Source organism: Bombus vosnesenskii, unplaced genomic scaffold, assembly GCF_011952255.1.
Source record: "Bombus vosnesenskii isolate JDL3184/JDL3185 unplaced genomic scaffold, Bvos_JDL3184-5_v1.1 scf7180000013395, whole genome shotgun sequence".
Taxonomy (NCBI): domain Eukaryota; kingdom Metazoa; phylum Arthropoda; class Insecta; order Hymenoptera; family Apidae; genus Bombus; species Bombus vosnesenskii.
Window position 1 is genome coordinate 127054 of NW_022883020.1, and position 16962 is coordinate 144015.

Consider the following 16962-nt stretch of genomic DNA (forward strand, 5'->3'; position numbering starts at 1 on the left):
ATACCAGTATTGTAGCAGAAACGAAAACTACCTTCTTGTTTTTCTCTTACGTATGTGAATACGTATGTTTTCGTTTCCTATTAAAAATTCAAAGGGACTTAGCTTTTTATCTCTTCGTAAATTTTACAAAATTGTCAATTCTTTTGGCGAGTGATCTTTTAATTTGCTCTTTAATTCCTATTTTAACGACAATCTCGCTACAAAAAGTTCATCTTTCAACAATTGGATATGATGGAAAAACTGTCGCATACATACATAGGAACACAGGCAACTCTCGCGGTGATATGATGAAGATTTTAGGTAAGGTTTTTAGTGATCGGCAAATGTTTCTCAATTTGTTTACTAAGCCGTAAAGCTTTTCGATCAAATTGTTAAGCTTCGTCTAGTAGTGGATTGAACAACAAACAGTCCGAATCACTTTGAACAAGTTTCGACACAGATCGACAAGACTTCCATGACTTTTGGAAATTTCAAGCTATCAAATTCTATTCGAGGGGATTCGAATTTTAATATGTAATTTTGAAAAACATCGAATCGTTTCGAAACTGAGCTTTCTCGCTTCGCGATATTCGCATGCAACGACCCCGTTCATAGTTATCGTTTTCACCCAAGGATGGCGTTAAATGTAAAACTAGAAATTACTCAATGAAAATACCTATTAGATTGCAGTGCTCTTTGACTTAGCAGTCGATTTGCAAAGCACATTTGACGACATTAGGAGCTTGCTCTTATCAGACCTCCCGTGTACCTCAGTCTGAAGTCGGATGCGAAGCATATATTATGTACATGCATATGTTGTTATGTATGTAGGTGCAATGTTAACGGTGTTCAAGTCGATTAGCTAGAAGCACTGTAGCACCAGTAGGTACTTTCTCGGGTTACATCGTACCAAGAGATAATTTCAATTGGAATCGCGGTCACGCCGATCTTCGTTTCTTCTCGCGTGAATCGGAATTCGAGAACAGAGTGGTCGATGCCAAGTGCGATAAAGCGAATAGTTGATAAATTTGATCAATGTTACATGCACCTCCAACAAAAACAACAAAACATGCCTCCGATACACTTGTGAATTGACTGCACGATTCATGCAGATTCGTCGTTTAGTTAATAAAGATGTGCGTCACAAAAGTTTGAGCCTCACCGTACAATGCAGTCCATTTATTGGACCGGGAGGCTGCTGTCTCGGACGATATGGAATGGCATATCAAATTATACAGCGTGCGCTGATCCTAACGTGAATAAACGCCGCGAAGCATCTTTCATTTCGGCTGTGTGTGGTTTTCCGAAAGATTTTACACGAGGACGTATACGTAAGGGACAGTTCGGTGATGATGCTTGGTTTAGTGCCAAATTCAAGACTGTCGAAGTAATAGGTAATGTTAGTCTGCCAGACCCATGGAAAAACAGTCCTATCGTTGCAACGCGTTGCCCTGTATTCGCACATGACTGATAGTTTGCAAAACTCCTAGATGTTTTAAGTTTTATACTTTTTCTTGTCGTTCCAATTATATCCATCGATACCAATTCTCTGTCAAAAAGAAAAACATTTCGGTAAAACATAAGAATCCTAATCTCGACTATTACTATTAGACATTTTCTCGTCTAGTAGAATTTTACAATTCTTCGACCTTTTTAGGCGTAGCGGATGGTGTAGGCGGATGGAGGCATTATGGAATCGATCCAGGAGAGTTTTCTAGTTTCCTCATGAGAACTTGTGAAAGACTGGTCTCTATGGGCAGGTTCAAACCTTCTGAACCAGCTGGTTTATTAGCACGTAGTTACTATGAATTACTAGAAAGTAAACAACCCATATTAGGTATTAGAAGCAACTTGTGGTTTACACATTTTTTTTTTTTTTTTTTTCATATTTTGTGAAGATTCTATGTTTCCAGGGAAAAGTGAGAAACAAGGTTACATTAATGCGATTAATGTAATGTGTTGTGTGGCTTTTTCAGGTAGCAGTACTGCATGCGTTATAGTTCTCAATAAAGAAACAAGCAGCATTTGTGCAGCTAATATCGGTGATAGTGGCTTCGTAGTTGTAAGAAAAGGAGAAGTAGTTCATCGTTCTTCCGAACAACAACACTACTTTAATACCCCGTTTCAGTTGTCTCTTCCACCTCCAGGACATTCTGGTCTGGTGCTTAGCGACAGGTATTATGCTTTGCGAGTACATTGTCAACTTACATTATGTATTTAATATATTGTCTCGTTAACGTACTTCTCTATTTACAATATTGTATATTTCAATTATAGTCCAGAATCTGCGGATACTTCGAGTTTTGGAGTTGAAGATGGTGATGTAATTCTTTTAGCAACAGATGGGGTATTTGATAATGTGCCTGACCAATTACTTATCACGGAAATGCGTAAAGTTCAAGGAGAAAGAGATCCTACTAAGATACAGGGAGTTGCCAACTCGATAGCCTGGATGGCTCGTAGTTTAGCTTTTGACGGCGCATTTATGTCTCCATTTGCACAAAGTGCTAGAGAGAACGGAATTGATACTATAGGTATGTAAACCATGTTGACGCTTAAACTACCATATATAATTATTTCGAATGCCAAATTCGAATGCGTAGTCTTAATATTTTCCAGTTATAGAAACACATAGTTCTTAATAAAAAATATATTCAATTTATTCGTACCATACATTTCACAATTTTTCTTATATATCTTATGCATGTACAGAATGTTGTTTACTTTGGTAAGAACTTTGTAACAAAGCAATTTCCCTTCTGTACTTTTTTAACTACTTCATCATTCTTACATCTAGAATAAAAAGCTTATACAAATATGCTGTTTTTTTCCTTCTTCTTTCTTCCCTTTCCCTTCTTTCCTTTTTTTCTTTTCTTGTTTTTTACTCTCCCTTTTTTCATTTTCTAACAAACAAGTAGCTATCTCTCAAAGTAAACACATTGATGGTTCAAAAGGGATTTTATTACTAATTTGTTTAAATAGGATTATCATTTCACTTATTGTAGGATAAACAAAACTAATATAAACATTAATGTGTATATCCAAAACATGTTTCTTCTATTTTTTAGGTGGTAAACCAGATGACATTACAGTGCTTTTAGCAACGGTGGCAATATAATAAAGTATGTACAATAGAGTCTTGATCATTGTATTATAGTCCATGTCATTGCGTATATGTACCTAGTTATACATCATGATATCTCGTTATGATAATCATTTATTATTTAAATCTAAATAAATGGTTTTGTAAATCATTTCCCACCTTAATTAATTTTTTCTATAACCGCTATAAAAAACGTTATTTTTCAAAAAGAACATCGTTGGTTAAACTCATTTTTTGACTAGCAAAAATTTGCATGTAAGTATACAAGTTTGTTCAAATATATGCAAACAAGAAGTTACAAAAGTTGTTACTTTTGCGGACGGTAACAGTACATATCATATGGCACAATAACATAATAATGCAACACTGTAATGTATTATGAATGAAAACTATGTATCTCGTTGTGATTAAATATTCAAAAAATTACAGTAAATTTCACGAATGTTCATGTAAGAACAAATGTATTTATAGTTTAATTGAGAATTAAATGCATTCGATCTCTTATACTACTATGTATAGACTAATAACATGAATTTATACAATAATAATTTCAAACTAAATTGAACCATTTTATTTCATCGTAATGGTCATATAAATAACAGTTTTACTTAATATTTACAAAAGGGATACTATCTAGTTAAATCCCCGAGGCTTTCATGGCCTGGATTCTTGCAGTTAAAATTGTTAAAGTCTTCGGTATATTAACTGCGTTCTTTTGGACGATATAACTACAACTTCCACACTTACAGTATACTTAGAGTATAAGATATATTTTTAATTGCGCCAGCAACAGAACATCGCTTATTTTCCAAAAGGACGCGAGTTACACGCGCAAGTCTCTCACAGTTTTAACTACCCTCTACTTAGTAAGTAATACATAATCGTTCGAGTGGAAATTCTTTGTAATACTTTGGCTTTTTGCCGATGTACACATTGTCATACTAAGTTTAACAAATGTATTGTTTTATTATATATAGTAGAATGCAATCATTTGATAAGTAATATGAATACATCACAGTATAACATGTAATATGATATTCTAAATTCTGAATCGAGCAATCAATTGACGGTAAAGGTCATTAGTTTACTAGGAGAAAACAGAAAAATGAAACCAACTACATTTACCTATGAACTACCAACTGTCTTCGTTAATTTACTAGTATCTTTTTCCATTCTTACTCGCAAATTATAAACATCACAAAAAGGGAATGCCATTTTATGTTTTATTTTAAAATTAAACAACACTATATTTTATATTATTTTTTATCAAATGCCCGTGAAAAAAGAAACTGTGATGTATTCTGTTATTTACAATATTATATATCTTCAGACATGGTATCAAATGTATTATTACATTATTAAAAAAGACTGGAGGATTATTTATAACAGGAGAATAAATAAAAGTATTTACATCATTCGATTATGTAAGATTTTTACAATAGAATCTTTTTGAATCAGGGGTTTCAATTTTGTGTTTCTGCAAACATTAAAAATAGTATTTTATACTCTAGTATACGAGTCCTTTCGTGTTTAACAAAATGTTACACAGCAAAAATCTAAAAGTTGTCATTTTCTATTTTCAGTTAAAATTGTATATTGTATCAGGCACAAGATTGTAGTAAAAATTCATGCTGTGCATAATATAATTATTACGAAAACAGTATTTAAACGAATTTTATCATAGATTAAATACTTACTAAAATGAAGTTTCAAAGAAAATTTAGAGTAGGACAGTTTGCATTGTTTTCACATAGATATCTTAAAATTTATACAATATAGAAATTTCGCAAATTATATCTGATACAATCTATGTTAATTAATGAACACAGATATACCCCAAAATATTTCGTTTTTAACGTATATGTTATCAATATGAAACTTCTTTGTATTCTTGGAAAATCGTAAGCACTATAAATATATCACAATATAGTCGATTATCTGAGAAATACTGTTTTCATTTATGTATGTTACTTGCATAATATATTCTGAGATACATACAGAAATTTTTTTGTAGAAAAATTGTAACCCCTGTAGAAAATTGGAAGTCTTATCTTTGTTATAATTTTTCCATTACATGTCACATAATGTCAAGGCTGCAAATGTTTAGTACTTTTGTTAGTGACTGGGAAAATCAAGGAACAATGTTGCATATGTAGCAGTGTAAAAGTTTACTTGATATGCCAATTGGTAAGAGATGGTTTGGAAGCAGGACCTTGAATTTAGAATCATTGCATATTGGCTTCTTGACCCCAATTAAATCCACCAGGACGATCTTCAGGCGGTGGAGTATAATCTGGATCTTCTGGGTGTGCGTCAAACAAAGTCTTACTGTGAACAAACAACAAATGATAATATCGCATTTACGACATATAATTTGTAATGATAACCCTTTTATCCAAGTAACTTACAGTATTTGTGGAGTTTTAAGAACACGGAAACCTCCTCGTAAACGCGGAAATACATCTTCTGCAAAGTAATACATATGTCCCACAGCCATTCCGACTAGATCGACCCAAATTGTATTACCAAGAAGTACAGAAAACCCAAGAAGCACCCAAGGCAAATATGGTGCCTATTGATAAAAAAAAAATACATTTAAAAACAATTTACTCTTTTTCCCTCTATAAAATAAGAAATTAAAAACTTACTTGGAAATTTAAAAGTCCAAAAAAGTTTAATCTAACAAATGGGTTTCTCCGAGACCAAACATAAACCAACATAACTGTCAATGCATGGCCCAGGAATAACAAATTAACAAAAAATGCAAATGTCTATAGTAAGCTTAGGATAATTACACATAATACAATATATTGGAGTTATATTTACTTTATCTGTAATTTGAGAAAGACAATAAATGAAGTGTTAAAAAGGATACAATCATACATATGCCCCCAAAAATGAACATCATTACAAAATCAGCTGTTCTTCTGCGAAACGATCCTTCCTCTAACATTCGACAATATCGATAAGTAAAGATCATATTGAAAAGAAAATTGAAACCCATATTTCCAAAGAATAAAAATGTAGTTATCAATCTCCATAGCTGAAAGAATATTTATATTACAAAAGATAATAATCGTAAAATGCGCAAAGCTGATGGGAAGCTAAGGAGTAATAATTAATAGATACTTGTTTACCTGATATTGTTCAATGATCAACGTGGGATTAAAATACAATCGAAATGGTGATACCAAATCTAGTTGCTAAAGTGGGAAAATAAAAATAATTTGATAATTACATTTTGAAAATGGCATTTTGCAGATATGAAACTATCTTATGAGAAAAACATTTTACAAACCACAGCAAGAGACGTGATGACACAAGCTGTTGTGTAAGCTCGTGTCACCACAGGTATTTGCATGTACTCCTGCCGGAAAGTTTGATAGGCCATTGGTGTATCGTTACGATCTTCTGTACACCTAAAGACCAATTTCTTTTCCAGACTCTTCGCCCTTATTTTTTATTATCACATGTTGCTCATTACTGTGCGTTATCTAAATTTAATCATTACCCACATCACGACAAATTTGTTATGTTCAGTTTTGTACACGTAATACGTGAAATTCGTTATAATCGAATAACACGAGTTTCGATTTTACATGGTTATCGATAGAAGTTTCGTGGGCTTTTCGCATTCGTGGAAATGTCGCCAAGATGTAACACTTGTTAGTCGAACTTATTTAATTACACGTTTTTGTAGTTACGGAAGAAAATTTTTATAAATACGAAAAGATTTTCATGTCCCTAATTCTTATAATTCAAGTTTACGATAGTTTTGTTAATCTCATGACCAAATTTGAAAAATCTATAACTAATTTACTCATGTTGATATATATTTTAATATTTGTTGTATTTTGGCAAAACATTTAATAAAACAGATATACAGGCTGTTAATTTATAAAATTTAAATTATCGATTTTTAACATTTAAGCTATTCATTTATAACTAGACCGTGAATTCCTATGGAAGTTCTATATTTGAGAATATGCTTAAAAAAGTAGAATCTCGGTAGAAAACTATTTTACCTATCGAGTATTATACAAAGCACTGTACTTTAAACTTTATTTATTTACATACGTATTTTTTCATATTATGTATATTCTATGTAATTTTGCACATTTAAATTTCCTATAAATGCATAAAAATCCGCAGTCTATTTATAACGTTCATGCTATTCATTTATAACAATTAGGCTGTTAATTTATAACATGCTCCCGACAACACACATAAATAGCAATTACTCGTGAACCAAATATGTCTGTGATATTATCTTTTGTATTTTGATCTTTTGTATGTTAAAAGTCATAAAGGTTTAACTATTTAAATTAACATTACAGAGAAATATAAACGATAATAAATATAAATAACGTGTAATATATATTTAATTTTATTATAAAATCTATACGTATATAATATTTAATGTTGAGAAACACATCATGTATCACATGACATTGGTGACAATAAAACGTGCTGCCACCTCAGCATCTATGTATTAAGTTTTCAAAATAATTTATCAACTGCATACTGATTGTTCAAAGTTGTTCTTTATTTGTTGGCTGAAATGTTTCAGCAAAGAAAACGCAAATAAGCGTTTAAATCGATAAGTTATTGTGGTAACGTTTTTGCATTTTATATGAAAAAAGGGCTAAATATCTTTTGTTTAAATTATTTGTCAAAATGTCATCGAAAACGGAGGTTACATTAGAACATTTTTATATATTCAATGGCACATATGCTAAAAAAGAGGGAGAGGCAAGTAAATTAAATTTATCAATAAAATATTTACATACAAAAATTACAAAATTCTTACACACTACATACGTACAATGCAAGTGTGTTCTTGTGTATTTTTTGCATGCAGGAAGAAAAAAAGATTCTCTATTATTATCCAGAAAGAGATTTAGATGTTCAAATTAAAAATATAGGACTCAGCGAAGCAATTATTAAATTTGCGCAGTATGTATAAACATATTTTTCTAGATTCTAAAGTTCCTATCTTTACATACAATATTAAGATTATGTTCTTGCATTTCAAATTTTTAGATCATTTAATCCTGGTCAACCATGCGATTATTGTCATACACATAAAACTCGTCAAATTTATTATCAACCAGAATCAAATTTTTGGATGGTGATGGTAAGATTTTATTGCTATCAGAAAATGTATAAAAGAATGTAGCATGTAATATTTTATATCATATAAAATTCATGAATATTTGTTCATAGATTTCAATTGTTTCATAGATTGTCGGTGTACCTTACATATGGAAAGAGAAAGATGGTAACAAATATACAGAATATCAATACGATGAAGTTTCTAGCAGTGTTTGTCAATCTATATTGAAGCAAGCGTATGTTATGTTTAGACTATTTATGGGATCATTTGACACCATTATTAATGAACCTGATTGTGGGTCGATAACGTTACTAAAACACAAACTTGAACATTTTTATTCAAGGGTAAGGGGAATTCTTAAAATGTACTGTTTCTGTATTTTTCGATATAATTTTCAATATCATGTATTTTTCACAGTATCTAATGTCTTTAAAGTTGAATAATAGTGATATTTTGGATGTTTTCCAAGGCTTACAATTCTTACCTCTTGACAAAATAACATTTTTACGGGTTCAATGTTTTATGAATCTTGTAGAAGCCATGTTTTCTCAAGTGAAATATACTGCATTTCTTTACAACGATCAAGTCGTGTGGTTAGTAATGTAAACGCTGTCACACTATTATAATGTAATATATGTATAACAATTAAAGAATTAATGCCCGTTATCACTTAGGAGTGGTTTGGAGCCGGAGGATATGCAAGTAGTTTATAATTATCTAGTGAGTACGCTTTTACCAGCTCATCTTGAAAAAGAATTACACGAGGGTTCAATGCCTAGAAATTCACCTTCACCATTTACTACCACTCACTATGGAAAGTTAGTACATGCAAAATAATTTAATATTCTATATATAACAAAATAATAAGTTATATATATACATATATATACATATATATATATAATGTTATAGATTTGTCACTGGCCCATCTAGTATTAATGAACCAAGCTTAATTGGTAAATCTCCTAAAGTATATATCAATTATTCTACAAAACCGGTGTCGTTATATTTAGTTGTTTACAGAGCATTAAGCGCTACAATATGTTTGTTTGTTGACAGTAAGTACCATTCCCTTCTTTTTCTCTTCTTTTGAAATAATCATGCAAAAACTTTAAAATTGGGGTGCTTATTTTACAGGCAAAACAAGTTTGTTAATAGATTTCTTTAAAAGCCTGGATAGCTTTCTTGGCCCACAATTAACTACACTTGTTAGTTCGGTTGCAGAACAATGTGCTAAACACGTAATAGTTTCGTCGGAATCTTGCAAGTACCTGTATTTTAATAAACTTAATTTAGCATATAAAAGTACAATACATCCGGATAATAGGCGATGTTCTAATGTGCTTACAACGCCCGAAGTGTTGAGAGTTATCACTGATATATATAATGACACCAATAAGTTAGTACATAACACAATAATGTTTTGATGTAAGATTATTATTTTACAAATAGAATACACTTTTTTTTATAATTTCAGATTAAAAGAGGCTGGAGAGATAATTATAAAAACTATGAGCGATTATTGGGTTGTTGGAAAGTTATCGAACTTGAGGGAATTTTTTGTAGTTATTCAACAAAAAAGTGCAAGTATAATGGAAATAGAAGGTATATACGTTGTACATGTATGTATGTATATACATACAATTATATAAATGTAAGTAATAATTTTTATTTCAGATGACGTGAAAAGACTATGTGAAAAAGAATTAAAAAGTATATTTTTCCATTAATGGAAAGGCCTCATGAATTTACCGAGTATAAAAATTTTACGACTATTTTATATGACGATTAAAATGGCTGTTTACTCTTTTAATTAATATACAAGCAATGTATAATCTGAAATACAACACTGTAACTATGGAAATAATTTATATATAAAGTTAATGTAAAATATAAAATCTTGTACAGACAAATTATATATATTTTTTAATATATTTAAATTGCTTGCACAGCATTTTCCCAAATATTATAACTATTATAAAAATATTAATTTATTTTAAAAACGACCATTAATCAAAAGTTTCTTCCTCTGCATCTTTGTTTTTGTGAACAATATTGGAGAACTTTTTTAATTTCGCTACGAAAAATCCGTCCATATTATGCACATGGGGATAAAATCGTTTGGTTAATTTCAACGAAGGATGAAATCTGTATTGTCTATAACTGGTAAAACCTTCGGCGCCAAATTCCAATCCAGTTGGTATTAATTTAACATCACGTTTCTTAAGAGCAAAATCAATAACCCATTCATTTTCTTCCGGAAGAATCGAACACGTAGAATAAACGATAATCCCACCGGATTCCGAACGTGCATTAGCACAATCTATAGCCGCCAAAAGTAATTCCTTTTGTAATGTACAACAACGCTGTATATCTACTTCATCTTTGTTTGTTTTAACACTTGGATCTTTTGAAACAACACCAGTACCAGTGCATGGTGCATCTAATAATACTCTATCGAAACCTTTAATCACCTGAAAATTATACATTTTAATTAATTTGACCATATCATATATTCGACGTGTTCATACATATTATTAATACTTACTGTTGGTAACTTTCGCCCATCGTAAGTACAAACGATTGAATTCGTGATGCCAAGTCTGTGAAAATTGCCGACAACTGCTTTTATCCTTTCTTCGTTTGCATCGTTCGAGAAGAGTACACCTGTGTTTTTCATAAGCGCTGCTATGTGTGATGATTTTCCTCCGGGCGCGGCACACATATCAAGAACCCTCTCGTTTTCTTTAGGATCCAAAGCCATAACAGGTAAGAAGCTAGATGCACCCTGGAGAATGTAATGTCCTGCTAAATACTCTGGTGTCGCACCCATAGGAACTTGCGACGAATAAATCACTAATCCAACTTTTGTCCATTTGCCAATAGGATCTAAATTGACCCCTCTGTTGATCAAAGCCTGAAATATTAATATCATGATAAATTAAGGGATATTGAAGATATCTATTACATATTTCATTCAATAAATACTTCAGCTAAGTCGCGACGACGTGTTTTCAATATATTCGTTCGTATCGTCATAGGCCTCTGGACTTCACTTGCTTCCAAAAATTCTAATAACTCATCCAGTGGAAATATTTGTATCAATTTTTCCATCAAGAAATTATTATAACTATAGTATGTACATAAATCACTTCTAAGAAGGTCCATATATTCAGTACGCGATCTTCAAAAAAGATAAAAGTGTACAATTCCTTGGAATTCTTCGATGAAATAAAATCCTTTAACCCTAAGACATATACCTGTTTATATCGCGCAACCTTTTAAAATCTGATAATATCATAATAACGTCTTTTATACGTTGTTGTACATCTTTCAGATTAGTAACATCTGCAAGCTCTTCTTTAGTGGGAAAAGTAAAGACACATTGCTGTAGGGCCATATCATGCATTTCCTCCTCTGCTAGCTTTCTAATAAAGAGGAAATTAATTAGATTTGAAATGAGAAGCTTAATAGAATAATAAGACATGCTCACTGTTCTTCTTCTTGCTTCTTTTTCAACTTCTTATTTGCTTTTTCAATAGGAAGTAGATCAACATCATCGTTATTAGAACTATCACCATCTTCCTCACTTTGATCTACTTCCTCATAATCCATTTCTTCATTGTCACTGGATCCTTTATCAGTTTCGTCCTCTGTGTCATTGTCAAGTAATTTCTTTCTTTTAATCTTTTGTTGCTCGTCTTGTATTACTCCTTCATTATCAGATATATTAATATCATTGTCAAACTGCATTTGATCATTTTTACGACCGAAACTGTCATTTCTTGGTCCTTCTTTAAGAGATTTCTCCCTTTTCTTTATTTTTAATAGTTTTGAGATAGTTACAGCGTCATCCACCTTCTCGCCATTATTTTGCTGTAATTTCCTTACTTTTTCACTTAACTTTTGTTTCTTTAATAATCTTTTCCTTGCTCGTTGCTTCTGTCTATGACTTAACTCTTTTTTTTCTTTTACTAGATAAAAGTTATATGATTAGTTCTCTATATACTCATGCAATATGCAATATATATACTCATACTTAAGGTACATGTATATGTATAAATAAATTTCTCTGCATACCTAGTACTCCCTTTGGAAATGTTGGATCTCCTTGCTTCTTTGCTTTTCTTCCATGACCGCTCGACACAGTTGTATCATTAAACTTAGCTTTTCGTCCCATTTTAATATATTTTATGCCACGATTGTTATTAAACAAGTTTTGATATTTTTATTAAACGGGACGTGATATTTTATTTCGTCTATACAACCTTTACATTTTCTGTTATTACATATTATTATATATGTTATTACATCTATTATTATATATCATTATATTATATGTTATTTATACAAAGAGAATTAGACGAAGAAAACAAGAAATCGCAAATGTTGCTTACAACCTTTTTGAAAAAGAACACGTGAGGTATAACCTGTCTTTTAATATTTATCATTTAGCTCTACGTAGATATTACCAACTTAAGAAATTGTGAGAATATTATATGGAAATGAAATATTTTCTCTTTAAAACTTGTAGACATTAAAAGATGTATGAATATTTGTATAAGAGAGGTTTGTGTATTTTTTCTTGCACAATTAGTCTCAGAAGGATAAGAAAATCAAATAATATCATTTTATTGAAAAAAATAACTAGCATAAGATAGGAAAATTGTATGTATTTCGTTAAATGTTCCTATATGTTTATATTCAACGATTCAACGATTCCAATTATTTGGATCGCAGAGTAGCCCATCTATCTTCTCGGATTTTACACGACAATCTATGATTTACTTGTTATCCAGTAAGACAAATTATTATTAACTAATGCTAATGAACATTCATTTGATCGAAGTTCATTATCGAAGGAGTTTATCAAGAAAACAGACGAAATAGTAAATTACTGTAATTCTTATTACATTAATAATAATTGGAAGAAAATATCGTTATGTACGAAGGATTCTGATGTATATAGTACATTGATAGGTACATTGATATAGTACATAGGTTTTTGTATATGCTAAGTTTCGTTTCCGTCAGCAGTTGACCACATGATGCAGCATTTGTGCCGTGAAACAACTAGAATTGCTGTCGGTGAACACTTTTTTTTTCTTATATCACCGACGAGGTACAGGATAAACGTAACATTTGTGACATTAGCCTACCGACGTCTTGCTGTTTTACCAGTCACCTAATCGGTCTGACTCCCTATACCATTATCAATTATCGAATAAGTTGTTCAGAGCGTATCGTTGATGCTCTGACGATAAACCAAGGAAAGGAAAAACGAAAAATAATAATAACGCCTTAGCAATAATAACGACTTAGTAACCAAGTAACCAAAACAGTTCTTGTCATCGATAATGCTTATCGATAATTAAAAAGATTTTTTTGAGCATTTTTTGTAGCATCACTATTTTCCATTTAAACAAAAATTACACTTTTGTCCATGACTCTTTTCATAAAAATTTGAGAAATACTGCTTTTAATGTTTGATCCTTGATTCTTTCCAACGTCTACCAAAAATATCAATAAATAAGACATTAATCATAAAAAATCTGTACAGATTATACAGCAACAATAAAAGAGAAATACTATATTAAGAAATCGAAACACCAGGTATATAAGTACTTACTTATAACGACAAGAATGATTGCTACTTTTGACTCAACCGTTTATTCATTCTTGCATATACATATATAAAACAGCGTGATGTGACAATAAAAACCGCTTATCTTTCTTTGTTCGTTTATTTCGACATTTCAAGATGTATGGACAATTATTACATAATAATTATATATATTTATATATGTATAATGAGAGAGCATCCTCCTCTCGCAACTTTTCCCTCCTCTTCCCCCCAAAAAGTCCCCCTTGCCTGAAATGTGCCTCACTCACTCTCCCTCACTCACTCTTTCTCTCTTGTTCTCTTTTTCACAATAAAAGAATGAAAAGGTAAAAGTAATAAGAAAGAAACGGCGTCGATTCGTCAGGTCTACGGATGATTTTACGAAACGATCTTTTTTCCGCTTCGCGCATTATTTTTTAATCATTTCACGATCATGAGAATGATAGTACTCCTCCCGCAATGTTTCATTATTTATTTTTTTGTTTTTATTTTTATGTTTTTATTCCATCCACGTCATCTTATTATCATTTAGCGTTTACTCGATAAGATTATGAACGTTACCATTAATCGTTACAATTACAATAATAACACTAGTGTTGGTTACTCCCGTACTTGTCTCGCTCATCCATCTATCCCCACCACGTGGCCATCTACCCCCACCCAGGAATCCTGACGACACGTTCAAATACTGAATTACAGTTAATTTTGTTGCACACTAAGGTTGTCAATTATTTTCTTTCTCTTCTTTCTTTATTTTCATATTGCGTGCATATCCTTCGCATTTCGAAAGATCGATAGTAATATTTTATCGATCCAAATACGTTTATTTCTACATATACCGCGATACCGTTTTCATTCTTCGTTCTCCTACTAAAATTTTTACCTCCTTCGTTTTCTAATCATCTCGTGACCCATTTTTGTTCCTTCCTCCCTCTTTCGCCCACACATCACTCGTTTCGTACTCGATATTCTTCGTAATAAGAGTTTTATTTTTGCCCTCGTGAGAAATATTATTCTCGTTTGTTAACTTTTTCTTGGTTAGTTCGTCTATAAAGAACGTTTTCTTCTTATCTCGCGATGATTTTTATTGTTCTTTTACTTCGTTAGTATTCGTCTGGCAATTTATAATTCGTACGTTGTTATCCCGTTTACTAAAACTCCTTTCGTATTTTTTTGTAGGTTTTTATTCTATTCTATTTTTTCTTTTTTTTTTTTTTTCGGTTTCTAATTCTCGTTGGAACTTACAAACCGCGAACTGCTGCTTCTCGATAATTAGGAGCAACGATAACGATTTCTCGATCCACAATCTAGTAATTTCTTGTTCCTTTGTTATCTTTCAAATGCAAATTCAAAATTTGAAATTTCTTTTGTTGAAGATATATCGGTAGCTGTTAAGTTAACTGATTGAGCTGGTAAAAATGTTGTAGATTGAAAAATCGCGACTTGCCATTAGTTCAATAATTAGCCGGATGAGAGTGTGTGCTTATTACAAAACAATAACAATTTATAGCTTATGGCATAAAAAAGCGTCCGAAGGCGAGAAATATGTCGTCGTGCAAAAATCGAAAGGTTTTCGTGGTTTTTCCTTAAAAATCCCTGAATTTCACGCTGGTAAGCGAATAAAAAGAAAATTGAAATAAACGAACGAAATAAGTGAAAAAAAATATAAGTAATTTAAATGAAAACGATAAATACAGAAATTTTAATGTAGAAATATTCATGAATGTGACTCTTCCCATTTCTTCAAATTCAGAAGCAACCCTCGAGAAATATAGGGAAATTTCACTAGCAGCTTCGACTGCTACTGGCGAGCCTGATCGGGGAAAAACCAACAAGAATGAAGAATATCAAGGCGATCACTGCTATACACAGTTTAATTCATTGCATTTATCCTAGGCGGTTATAATAATAACTGAATTACAATTTCTAAATTCGAAATTGCACATCCGTTACGTATTACAATTATCTCGATTTACAATCTATCGTTATCCTTTATTTTCATTTCACTGGTTGCTTCTTCTTTGTCGGTTGAAACTTAAACTTTTCTTTTCTCTTTTAAATCAATCAAATCGTTAATCACTAGTTTAAATTTGGCGCCTCAAATATTCTAACCGATAGTGTAAGTATAAATATAAAAGCTACATCTTCCTGTCAATTTATTATCGATTACAGATATTGAAACGAACTGAAAATTAATAATAATAGTTAAGAGTAATAAAAATCCTCGCTGCGAAAGAAATAAATCAAAGCAATCACTTCCCCGATCGTTACACATTTTCTTTTTGTACGAGCTAGTACGTTCTCTATTTGACTAGAAGTTCTATATGCGTACTTATTTATACATAATTATGGCTACTACATATAGGAATACTTAATTAATTATAATCGATAGCCCTAAAATTTATATATTAACTTTTACAGTAATATGGCAACGGCGGTGACAGTAATACTATCTTTTTTTTTTAAATCTTGTTTTTATCCTCTAGATCCAACTAACGATATAAAAATAATTCGCAAAAATCGACGTATAAAAACAAAAAGAGAAAAAAAGAAAGATTAGGAAAAATCAAAATCGAAACGTAGAAGAAAGGTGTTCTTTCTTTTGATACTAATCGCCGAAAGAAAAAATAGTGAAATTCTTCTTGGCCTTGGCCTACATAATTCAAATTAATTTTGAGAATATTTTTTCTTTCTTCCTTCTTCCCTTTCTTTTTTCTTTACATTTGTAATTATTGTTCTACTCGATTCTTTGGTTCTTTTTGGTCAAACACTTCTCGATATTTTAATTTATATTACAATTGAACAGCGATGAATTGCAATTGCAACTATTTTAAATAAATTTTAAAAAATCCCAACAAACATTAATTATAAATTTAGAATATGATATTTTTTTATATAAAAGTTTTAAACAAATATCTTTGGTAAAAAGATTCCTACAAAAATTTCCAAAAATTCTGCCACAGCTCCTCGTTTCAATCGCAATTGCAATTCCGGAAAAGAGAGTGAAATCTTTTCCAAAAAAAAAAAAAAAAAATAAAAAGTCGTTCAAATAGAAAGATTATAAAAAAAAAAGAAAAAAAAACGAAAATTGGTACATTGTGCGATGATTAAATACGAACCAAGGAAAAATAGAAAAGGGGG

General features: G+C 31.2%; 4 protein-coding genes across 11 annotated transcripts; 2 read left to right on the plus strand and 2 right to left on the minus strand.

Annotated features, from left to right (window-relative positions):
• The first annotated feature begins 175 nt into the window (after window positions 1-175).
• LOC117237631 (protein phosphatase PTC7 homolog) lies at window positions 176-3233 on the plus strand. Of its 4 annotated transcripts, none has more exons than XM_033501792.1 (5): window positions 176-300; window positions 1637-1816; window positions 1956-2154; window positions 2257-2513; window positions 3048-3233. In XM_033501792.1, the coding sequence occupies exons 1-5, from the start codon at window positions 285-287 to the stop codon at window positions 3095-3097; spliced, it is 702 nt and encodes a 233-aa protein (XP_033357683.1). In that variant the 5' UTR covers window positions 176-284; the 3' UTR covers window positions 3098-3233. The 4 variants fall into 4 exon arrangements, with proteins under 4 accessions (XP_033357683.1, XP_033357681.1, XP_033357682.1 ...); XM_033501790.1 differs by lacking the exon at window positions 176-300 and adding an exon at window positions 695-1373 and having other exon boundaries at window positions 1637-1798; XM_033501791.1 differs by lacking the exon at window positions 176-300 and adding an exon at window positions 696-1373 and having other exon boundaries at window positions 1637-1774.
• A 1852-nt stretch (window positions 3234-5085) lies between these two features.
• Window positions 5086-6768, minus strand: LOC117237632 (derlin-2). 2 transcript variants are annotated; one of them, XR_004494039.1, is made up of 7 exons: window positions 6381-6768; window positions 6220-6285; window positions 5958-6125; window positions 5731-5853; window positions 5491-5654; window positions 5255-5410; window positions 5086-5175 (listed from the first exon to the last, which is right to left on the minus strand). XR_004494039.1 is itself a non-coding variant. In XM_033501793.1 (6 exons), the coding sequence occupies exons 1-6, from the start codon at window positions 6471-6473 to the stop codon at window positions 5308-5310; spliced, it is 717 nt and encodes a 238-aa protein (XP_033357684.1). In that variant the 5' UTR covers window positions 6474-6768; the 3' UTR covers window positions 5086-5307. The 2 variants fall into 2 exon arrangements, 1 of the variants encoding a protein (XP_033357684.1); XM_033501793.1 differs by having other exon boundaries at window positions 5086-5410.
• A 991-nt stretch (window positions 6769-7759) lies between these two features.
• On the plus strand, window positions 7760-10054 carry LOC117237630 (vacuolar fusion protein CCZ1 homolog). The gene is made up of 10 exons (XM_033501788.1): window positions 7760-7834; window positions 7944-8038; window positions 8126-8219; window positions 8327-8542; window positions 8616-8791; window positions 8873-9016; window positions 9111-9256; window positions 9336-9597; window positions 9676-9803; window positions 9876-10054. Exons 1-10 carry the CDS (start codon window positions 7760-7762, stop codon window positions 9926-9928), a joined length of 1389 nt encoding a protein of 462 aa, XP_033357679.1. The 3' UTR covers window positions 9929-10054.
• Window positions 10055-10113: 59 nt separating this feature from the next.
• LOC117237629 (probable 28S rRNA (cytosine(4447)-C(5))-methyltransferase) lies at window positions 10114-12768 on the minus strand. 4 transcript variants are annotated; one of them, XM_033501784.1, is made up of 7 exons: window positions 12599-12768; window positions 12279-12477; window positions 11692-12172; window positions 11459-11626; window positions 11187-11382; window positions 10747-11115; window positions 10114-10672 (listed from the first exon to the last, which is right to left on the minus strand). In XM_033501784.1, exons 2-7 carry the CDS (start codon window positions 12376-12378, stop codon window positions 10208-10210), a joined length of 1779 nt encoding a protein of 592 aa, XP_033357675.1. In that variant the 5' UTR covers window positions 12379-12477; window positions 12599-12768; the 3' UTR covers window positions 10114-10207. The 4 variants fall into 4 exon arrangements, with proteins under 4 accessions (XP_033357675.1, XP_033357674.1, XP_033357678.1 ...); XM_033501783.1 differs by having other exon boundaries at window positions 12279-12768; XM_033501787.1 differs by having other exon boundaries at window positions 11692-12163; window positions 12279-12767.
• Window positions 12769-16962: the final 4194 nt, after the last annotated feature.